Source organism: Haliotis rufescens, unplaced genomic scaffold (assembly GCF_023055435.1).
Source record: "Haliotis rufescens isolate VD_foot unplaced genomic scaffold, xgHalRufe1.0.p SCAF_8, whole genome shotgun sequence".
NCBI classification, from domain to species: domain Eukaryota; kingdom Metazoa; phylum Mollusca; class Gastropoda; order Lepetellida; family Haliotidae; genus Haliotis; species Haliotis rufescens.
Window position 1 is genome coordinate 43074830 of NW_025964372.1, and position 11042 is coordinate 43085871.

Below are 11042 nucleotides of genomic sequence, written 5' to 3' on the forward strand. Positions count from 1 at the left end.
ATATGTGATGTAATAGAAACCATTTAGCAGAATGACGACATCTGTTTATGTGAACCACAGGACCATGTAACTAATAATAATAACAAACAAACTCGCGGACGAGGCGGAAGTCTGCAAGGTCATTTTCATTAGTAGTAGTAGATGTAGTAACACGGTCCTGTATATGAACTCAACGCATACATAATTTTACTGATATGTTTGGCCAGATATCACTGCCAAACGAATAAAACTCCATTCCGTGTCCAATGCAGTGTCATGTTCTTCTGAATATCAGTGAGGTCTACATATATTGTTTACTCAGAAAACAAATTATGAAATTATAAAACAAATTGTACGCACTGTCATACATAGTTCATCCACACATATCACCTTAATTGTGCCACACACCTCGCACAGATTAAAAATAGCCTCTTGCCGGGGTTCCGTCTATGAAAAAAGGACAACCTCTCTCTCAGCGCAAAGGAATAGATGGCCCAGTCGTTCCTGACTGCGATCTGAGCTCCCGTCGGTAACAAACTTAGTAACCCCATTGTGGTGGCGGGTGAGAAAGGAGACGAAGGGTACAAAGGTAGGCCAGTTTGACAGTTTAACGAACTATATCTAACCAATGCTTTACAAAGGCAGTTGTTCACGAGAAGTTCATAAATGCCGTTCCTATTCAACAGTGATTACGGTTTCGGTTGCTGGGGTCGTTTAGTCTTCCGACTACGGAAATTATTCCGCAAAGATGTGGATCTGAATGAACCGATTATAGAAACCTGTTACTACTGATGTCGTATGTAATCTGTTGGTAGTACTTAGATTCTGAATGACATTTGTCCACTTGTGTTAGGTGTCAAAACCTTGAAATATACATTGAACCTAAAGAGTACATTTCCGACTGAAATACAGTTATGACTGGAATGCACAGGATTCGGGGCATGTACCGTATTTAATCTAACAAATACCCCTCATTGTTACTGTGTGTTCGTCTGTTATTAAAACCTAGTTTCCGATTCATAACTCATAAAACGTTCACTATTTCTTCAAGAAATAATGTATACGAATCAGGCATGCATGCATCTAATTGGTGTCCTTTGTTTATGAGACATTTTTTTAATATTGTAATGATTGTGCATATGTTGGCTAACAGGTTTAAATAGGGGTAGGGGGAGTTTTGTGACTCCACCTACTAAATTCTACCTACCAAATATGATTTAACATGTGATATGTGAATAGGTCTTATTTTACAAGGAGCAATATGTCCCCCATTAGAACGAGCACCCCCACCCACCACTACCATGTTTTATCTCCAAACAGTTAATTGAAATTAAATAAAAAAGATTTGAATGTTTGTTTTACAATATATTCACAGATTACCTCATTAATCCATATTGTACTGTAACCCTGTAAATTCATCTGGATTAGGGGCGCTGGGGTCGCCTAGTGGTTAAAGTGTTCGCTTGTCACACCGAACGCTGGCTTCGTTCACTACGTTGGTACAATATGTAAAGCTCATTTCTGGTGTTTTCTGCTGTCATTGCTGAAAGCATTATAAAACCATACTCACACATCTGGATAAACAAAATTATTAATTTAAAACATCACAAGGAAGAGAATTTATGGATGTTAACTTCTTTATTATAAGGAACACAACGTTTTGGAGTATATGCTTACTCCTTCATCAGGTGAATGGACCATTCACCTGATGAAGGAGTAAGCATATACTCCGAATCTTTGTGTTCCTCATAATAAAGAAGTTGACATCCTTAAATTCTCTTCCTTATGTGCATCCCTTCTAAATGCCTTTAAACAACTTTTAAAAAATCAAGGATTCGGGGTAATTTCTCTTACCGTATTCAACATAATAAGCGGCCACAGCGTTATTTGCTGATATATTTGCTAGTGAATAAGCCCAATTAGCATCCCTTCTGATTGATCAATGTACACGAGACTTATTTATTCGGTATAATACGCACACATGTGTTATATGCACCCTTATTTATGGGCAATTAAATTTTGGAAAAATATATCTGTCGTACATAAACATTTCAGGCTGTCAGCACAAACCACAAAATTTATCTTTCAACTATGTTTTTTTTCCACCAAAATAATATTCTAATAAGAGCCCCCAATTTGTAATTTTGAGAGCGCCCTGGGCGCTTATTACGTCGAATACGGTAATGTGTATTTGCAAAACAAGATCATCCGGAAGGGTACAGATTGATGACATCTCGATGAATTTCATGAATTGGTTTCAGATCTGCTTGATATTGGCGCATGGCAGATTCCTTGTACTGCAGTAGAAGATGACTGGTGTCAGGAGTCTTTGGGTGTTTGCAGTCTGTGTGATGGTCCTGCAGTCAGGCAGTGTCCATGGAAAACTACATGTTGGTATGTTGCTCGTCTTGTTTCAGTATGAAGACAGTAATTAATTTGTGGATCTGATATAAAGAAATGTGATTACTGCTGTCGGATAACTTGTATCAGTCCGAGCTCCCAATGATTTACGGGTTAGAATACGTCTTCAACAACCAATGCTGGCAACTAATGGGATAGGTTGGTAAGGCTTGCTGACTTGGTTGATGCATGTCATCGTGTCACACATGCGTGGATCAATGCTCATGATCTCAATCACTGGATTGTCTGGTCCAGGCTTGATTATTATTTACAGCCACCGTCACTTAGCTGGAATATTATATTATTGCGGCGTTAAACAACAAACAAACATTAATTTTTAGAGCCATTGAGTATTCACACATATATTATTATTATTCTCATTTATTCTCTATTTTATACCAATGAGTCAGCTTTGTTTTCATATGTGCTTTAATTGCTGTTTCTAATTGTATCTGTTGCTGTGATGACCCATGTGTGTGTAGTTGTAAGCAACTGTGTGTAAGTAGAAACTGGACTTTTAAAGCCATCGAGTCCAGGAATTCCAGCCTTGTTCGGCAAGTGTAGAAACTGGACTTTTAAAGCCAACGAGTCCAGGAATTCTAGTTCAGCAAGGGTAGAAACTGGACTTTTAAACTCATCGAGCCCAGGAATTCCAGCCTAGTTCAGCAAGTGTAGAAACTGGACTTTTAAAGCCAATGAGTCCAGGAATTCCAACCTAGTTCCGCAAGGGTAGAAACTGGACTTTTAAAGTCAGTTAACTCTCTTGCCTCGGGAAGATGACTAGAGTGGACATATTATACCATTGATTATCGAGGATGAGCCCAAAGCGGTATTATTACCCCGATCAATGGATCATTGTGCACTCAAGGATCATTCTCAGCTCCCTGGGGAGTATACAACAAAAGCTGCCTGTTAGGCGCTAGAAGGTTAACAACCACATTGCCATCTCATCCTACCGGGTACCCATTCACTGCTGGGTGAACTGAGGCACTCCCTGCAGTATAGTCTGTTAATTGTTGCACTGTTTCTTTCCAGTGTACATGGACACGGAGGACACCTGTAGCTACAAGGTGCACCTCGACGACGAGAACCAGTTCAAGGTGGAGCGAAGCGGCAACAGCAATGCTGACAAGAATCTGACTGGTTACTTTCCGTGCTTCCAAGCGTTCATGTCAGGGTCGAAGGTTGTCTGTATCAACGAACAATTAGTCCACTTCTACCGATGTTCGCTGCGTCTCAAGTATTACACATTTGATGCCTCTAGGACGACTGTCCCTGTCACAACAGACTACTCTGCACAGAGGGTAAGTATGGACAGAATGTATACTGAGTGTCATAAGTTGTGCAACCATTGTGACAATATGTTTAACAGACAAGAGATTGATGAATACACAATACCATTTAGAAAGTGGTCAAATGTAACCGATGTTATATTTTGGATAACACTTTCTTAGTAAAGTACAGATTCTCGTACTTTTTTGGGTTTAGTCCCGTCCGGGAACAGAACCCACACTTGCCAGAGTGAGGCACCTAATCGCCAGCACACAAAGTCAGCGATCTAACCCACTTAGCCACCGAGGCTTCCACAAAAATGAAAGTCTGACAACTGGTAGTCTAGATCACGTACTTTGAGTACCCCTCTGACAAGTGTAAATTGGCACGGCTCCCATTGCCGAAAGCTATGAATAGATCGCTGGCAAGTGTGGCTTCGAATCCCGGACGGGACTCAACCCAAAAAAGTACGAGAATCTTCACTTCACTAAGAAAGTGTTATCCCAAATATAACATCGGTTAGACAAGAGTGATCCACTAACTGAACGTATGTGCCACAGATCCTGGACTGCCACACTGACACGATGGAGTGGTGTTCCAGGAGTGCTGCAAACGTGAAGATCGTGCTGGAAACCACCCTGCCAGATGCCAGGATACAGGATGTCACCCTCCTCCTTGATGTGGCCAGAATTACCAGTCAGGTCAGAGTTGGTGAGTTTCAGTTCTAATTTATGTCAACACATTTGTCTTAAATATTGAAACATCCATTATTACTATCATGGTTATAATTTTGTAGTCAGTGTCTGTACAAACCCAACTGCTGTAGGGGCGATGGGGTGGCCTAGTGGTTAAAGCGTTCGCCCGTCAACACTACAATGTGTGAATCCCATTTCTGGTGTCCCGTGCCATGGTACTGCTGGAGTATTGCTAAAAGCAGCATAACACCATACTCAGTCACTCACCCAAGATAACTGCTTCTACACGAAGCTTGCTAGATGCTTGTTAAATTATGGTAACATGCTGTCTGTCTGTCTGTCGGTCGGTCGGTCTGTCCGTCTGTCCGTCCGTCTGAGGCTCTCTTTTGTAATTTTGCAGCTTTCATGTTACATAACTGCGGAACCACACACTACCTGCAGAACAGCAAGATGCACATGAAGATAGTGGACAGCATCAATACCACCAGCTGTGTGAAGACATTCACATACCGTGATGTACAGGACAGCAAGAAGAGCGAGATCTGTGTAACGTTCGAGGAGTGGCCCAGGGATAGGTCATGTTCAACATACGAACTCATCATGTACCACGGTCACCCCGAACAAGGTGACGTCATAAAGGTAATCCGTCCCGAACAAGGTGATGTCATAAAGGTAATCCGTCCTGATCAAGGGGATGTCATAAAGGTAATCAGTCCCGATCAAGGTGATGACATAAAGGTAATCAGTCCTGATCAAGGTGATGACATAAAGATAATCAGTCCTGATCAAGGTGATGTCATAAAGGTAATCCGTCCCGATCAAGGGGCTGTCATACAGGTAATCCGTCCCGATCAAGGTTATGACATAAAGGTAATCTGTCCCGATCAAGGGGATGTCATACAGGTAATCAGTCCCGATGAAGGGGATGACATAAAGGTAATCCGTCCCGATCAAGGGGATGTCATACAGGTAATCAGTCCCGATGAAGGGGATGACATAAAGGTAATCCGTCCCGATGAAGGTGATGACATAAAGGTAATCCGTCCCGATGAAGGGGATGACATAAAGGTAATCTGTCCCGAACAAGGTGATGTCATAAAGGTAATCCGTCCCGATCAAGGGGATGTCATACAGGTAATCAGTCCCGATGAAGGTGATGACATAAAGGTAATCCGTCCCGATGAAGGTGATGACATAAAGGTAATCCGTCCCAATGAAGGTGATGACCTAAAGGTAATCCGTCCCGATCAAGGTGATGTCATAAAGGTAATCCGTCCCGATCAAGGTGATGTCATACAGGTAATCTGTCCCGATCAAGGGGATGTCATAAAGGTAATCAGTCCTGATCAAGGGGCTGTCATAAAGGTAATCTGTCTTGATCAAAGTGATGACATATAGGTAATCGGTCCTGATCAAGGTGATGACATATAGGTAATCCGTCCCTATCAAGGGGATGTCATAAAGGTAATCCGTCCCGATCAAGGTGATGTCATACAGGTAATCTGTCCCGATCAAGGGGATGTCATAAAGGTAATCAGTCCTGATCAAGGGGCTGTCATAAAGGTAATCTGTCTTGATCAAAGTGATGACATATAGGTAATCCGTCCTGATCAAGGTGATGACATATAGGTAATCCGTCCCTATCAAGGGGATGTCATAAAGGTAATCCGTCCTGATCAAGGTGATGTCATAAAGGTAATCAGTCCCGATCAAAGTGATGTCATAAAGGTAATTCCGTCCCGATCAAGGTGATGTCGTAAAGGTAATCCGTCCCGATCAAAGTGATGTCATAAAGGTCATCCATCCCGATCAAGGGAATGTCATAAAGGCAATCAATCCCGATCAAGGTGATGTCATAAAGGTAATCCGTCCCGATCAAGGTGTTGTCATAAAGGTCATCCGTCCCGATCAAGGGAATGTCATAAAGGTTATCCGTCCTGATCAAGGTGATGACATAAAGGTAATCCGTTCTTTAAAGGTGTTAGACAAGTAATGTCCGTCCCAGGAAGGGGGCTGAGTAATGTCTGTCCCAGGAGGGGGCTGAGTAATGTCCGTCCCAGGTAGGGGGCTGAGTAATGTCCGTCCCAGGAAGGGGGCTGAGTAATGTCCGTCCCAGGAAGGGGGTTGGGTAATGTCCGTCCCATGAAGGGGGCTGAGTAATGTCCGTCCCAGGAAGGGGGCTGGGTAATGTCCGTCCCAGGGAAGGGACCTGAGAAATGTCCGTCCCAGGAAGGGGCATGAGTAATGTCCGTCCCAGGAAGGGGCCTGAGTAATGTCCGTCCCAGGAAGGGGCCTGAGTAATGTCCGTCCCAGGAAGGGGGGTGGGTAATGTCCGTCCCAGGAAGGGGGCTGAGTGATGTCCGTCCCAGGAAGGGGGCTGAGTAATGTCCGTCCCAGGAAGGGGGCTGAGTAATGTCTGTCCCAGGAAGGGGGCTGAGTAATGTCCGTCCCAGGAAGGGGGCTGAGTAATGTCCGTCCCAGGAAGGGGGCTGAGTAATGTCTGTCCCAGGAAGGGGGCTGAGTAATGTCCATCCCAGGAAGGGGGGTGGGTAATGTCCGTCCCAGGAAGGGGGCTGAGTAATGTCCGTCCCAGGAAGGGGGCTGAGTAATGTCCGTCCCAGGAAGGGAGCTGAGTAATGTCCGTCCCAGGAAGGGGCCTGAGTAATGTCTGTCCCAGGAAGGGGCCTGAGTAATGTCCGTCCCAGGAAGGGGCCTGAGTAATGTCCGTCCCAGGAAGGGGGCTGAGTAATGTCCGTCCCAGGAAGGAGGCTGAGTAATGTCTGTCCCAGGAAGGGGCCTGAGTAATGTCTGTCCCAGGAAGGCGGCTGAGTAATGTCTGTCCCAGGAGGGGGCTGAGTAATGTCCGTCCCAGGTAGGGGGCTGAGTAATGTCCGTCCCAGGAAGGGGGCTGAGTAATGTCCGTCCCAGGAACAGGGCTGAGTAATGTCCGTCCCAGGAAGGGGGCTGAGTAATGTCCGTCCCAGGTAGGGGGCTGAGTAATATCCGTCCCAGGAAGGAGGCTGAGTCTGATGTAATCTGTTGCAGAGTGTCAAATGCTCTGAGCCAATGCCAGAAGATTTCTGTACTGATGGAGAGGAGGTATCATTCAAGGCCATCCGCACCGGACCCGTGGACAAAGACAAACATGGCTTCTATATCAAGATATGGGACAACTATGACCTCAGTGAGAAAGGTGAGATTACAGTGACCAGCAGGAGGCAGGCTTCAGGTGACTCAAGAGGGGCGGTCGGGTAGCCTCGTGGTTAAAGCATTCGCTCGTCACACCGAAGACCCGGGTTCGAATCCCGACAAGGGTACAATGTGTCAAGCTCCTTTTCTGGTGTCCCCCGCCGTGATATTGCTGGAACCTTGCTAAAAGTGGCCTAAAACCAAACTCACTCACTCACTCATGACTCAAGTACTGGTCGAAGCTAAAATGATCAGGTTGTCAGGCCTCTGATTTCTCTGATTGCATGTCATTGTACCCAATGGCATGGGGCGTTTGTTCCGCTGACAGTTATTTGTTAAGCCTGGTCCGGACTTCAGGGCTTGATTTAAGGAATTAGTTTAACTTGCAGCAGGTATATGTGGACATGAAAACTAAGTTGTACCAAACAAAACCAGATATCACCCTGGGCCAAAAATTATCAAAATTGAAACAGGCTGGTCTGCTGCAAGTGTCACATAAATTAATGACAAATTGCAGCAAAACATAATAGCAACATTGGCACACTATTCTAAATACTCACAGTTTGACGACGTCAAGCCCAAGAAAGTGTGACAAATTACAGGGACTAGTGATGTAATTTAGTAAATAAACCTTGAGTGTGTTCAATTTTTTAAAAATATTTTATAATTTTTTGTGGGTAAAAATAAGGGTCAGGCTGACACAAATATGAGATTTTTTTACATGCTCTTGGTGCATGTACATATGAATATTGCATTTTTTAAAAATCAGTTGCACTGGTGCATGCTTAGCAAAGCTGAATAGTATAGGAGTTAAGATCATCTTGGCGCTAAGATCGTTTTGTAGGCCCTAGACTTGATATTATATTCTGGCTGCTGTGATATAGCTGGAATGTTGCCGAGTGCGATATAGCTGGAATATTGCCGAGTGCGATATAGCTGGAATATTGCCGAGTGCGATATAGCTGGAATGTTGCCGAATGCCATATAGCTGGAATATTGCCGAATGCAATATAGCTGGAATGTTGCCGAGTGTGATATAGCTGGAATATTGCCGAGTGCGATATAGCTGGAATATTGCCGAGTGCGATATAGCTGGAATGTTGCCGAATGCCATATAGCTGGAATATTGCTGAATGCAATATAGCTGGAATGTTGCCGAGTGTGATATAGCTGGAATATTGCCGAGTGCGATATAGCTGGAATATTGCCGAGTACGATATAGCTGGAATGTTGCCGAGTGCGATATAGCTGGAATGTTGCCAAGTGCGATATAGCTGGAATATTGCCGAGTGCGATATAGCTGGAATATTGCCGAATGTGATATAGCTGGAATATTGCCGAGTGTGATATAGCTGGAATATTGCCGAGTGTGATATAGCTGGAATATTGCCGAGTGTGATATAGCTGGAATATTGCCGAGTGTGATATAGCTGGAATATTGCCGAGTGTGATATAGCTGGAATATTGCCGAGTACGATATAGCTGGAATGTTGCCGAGTGCGATATAGCTGGAATATTGCCGAGTGCGATATAGCTGGAATGTTGCCGAGTGTGATATAGCTGGAATATTGCCGAGTGCGATATAGCTGGAATATTGCCGAATGCGATATAGCTGGAATGTTGCCGAATGCCATATAGCTGGAATATTGCCGAATGCAATATAGCTGGAATGTTGCCGAGTGTGATATAGCTGGAATATTGCTGAGTGCGATATAGCTGGAATATTGCCGAGTGCGATATAGCTGGAATGTTGCCGAGTGCGATATAGCTGGAATGTTGCCGAGTGCGATATAGCTGGAATATTGCCGAGTGCGATATAGCTGGAATATTGCCGAATGTGATATAGCTGGAATATTGCCGAGTGTGATATAGCTGGAATATTGCCGAGTGTGATATAGCTCGAATATTGCCGAGTGTGATATAGCTGGAATATTGCCGAGTGTGATATAGCTCGAATATTGCCGAGTGCGATATAGCTGGAATGTTGCCGAGTGTGATATAGCTGGAATGTTGCCGAGTGTGATATAGCTGGAATATTGCCGAGTGTGATATAGCTGGAATATTGCTGAGTACGATATAGCTGGAATATTGCCGAGTGCGATATAGCTGGAATATTGCCGAGTGCGATATAGCTGGAATGTTGCCGAGTGTGATATAGCTGGAATATTGCCGAGTGTGATATAGCTGGAATATTGCCGAGTGTGATATAGCTTGAATATTGCCGAGTGTGATATAGCTTGAATATTGCCGAGTGCGATATAGCTGGAATATTGCCGAGTGTGATATAGATGGAATATTGCCGAGTGTGATATAGCTGGAATATTGCCGAGTGCGATATAGCTGGAATATTGCCGAGTGCGATATAGCTGGAATATTGCCGAGTGTGATATAGCTGGAATATTGCCGAGTGCGATATAGCTGGAATGTTGCCGAGTGAGATATAGCTGGAATATTGCCGAGTGTGATATAGCTGGAATATTGCCGAGTGTGATATAGCTGGAATATTGCCGAGTGTGATATAGCTGTAATATTGCCGAGTGCGATATAGCTGGAATATTGCCGAGTGTGATATAGCTGGAATATTGCAGAGTGCGATATAGCTGGAATATTGCCAAGCATGGCATAGAAAAACATTCGTTTACTTTGTAAGTGGTGTATTTATGATTCCATTGTTTGTTTGCAGGTGGGGGCTTGAGTGTAGGAACCATCGTCTGGATCTGTTTTGGTGTCTTTGCAGCTATTACCATCATAGTTTCCGTGATCATATGCAAGTGTAGGGGGGGCGGGGGCAGGGGCGGGGGCGGGGGCGGGGGCGGTTGGTCCATGCCGTCTCTCCCTAGTTTCGATTTTGATGATGATGATGACTAGTCCACAACTAGCTTCAAGTTTCTTTGAAGACTATGAAACCAGTATGTAGATTGAATGTCAACATTGGCTAGATCAGTATGTGGATTGAATGTCAACATTGGCTAGATCAGTATGTGGATTGAATGTCAACATTGGATAGATCAGTATGTGGTTTGAATGTCAACAGTGGATAGATCAGTATGTGGACTGAATGTCAACATTGGCCAGATCAGTATGTGGATTAAATGTCAACATTGGATAGATCAGTATGTGGATTGAATGTCAACATTGGATAGATCAGTATGTGGATTGAATGTTGACATTGGCTAGATCAGTATGTGGATTGAATGTCAACATTGGATAGATCAGTATGTGGATTGAATGTTGACATTGGCTAGATCAGTATGTGGATTGAATGTCAACATTGGATAGATCAGTATGTGGATTGAATGTCAACATTGGCTAGATCAGTATGTGGATTGAATGTCAACATTGGCTAGATCAGTATGTAGAATGAATGTCAACATTGGATAGATCAGTATGTGGTTTGAATGTCAACAGTGGATAGATCAGTATGTGGATTGAATGTCAACATTGGCCAGATCAGTATGTGGATTGAATGTCAACATTGGATAGATCAGTATGTGGATTGAATGTCAA

General features: G+C 43.8%; 1 protein-coding gene across 1 annotated transcript; it reads left to right on the forward strand.

The window, feature by feature from the left end:
• Positions 1–478: 478 nt before the first annotated feature.
• LOC124120237 lies at positions 479–10403 on the forward strand. Its single transcript, XM_046483008.2, has 7 exons — positions 479–568; positions 2241–2373; positions 3415–3683; positions 4212–4362; positions 4747–4985; positions 7392–7539; positions 10219–10403. The coding sequence occupies exons 2-7, from the start codon at positions 2289–2291 to the stop codon at positions 10401–10403; spliced, it is 1077 nt and encodes a 358-aa protein (XP_046338964.2). The 5' UTR covers positions 479–568; positions 2241–2288.
• Positions 10404–11042: the final 639 nt, after the last annotated feature.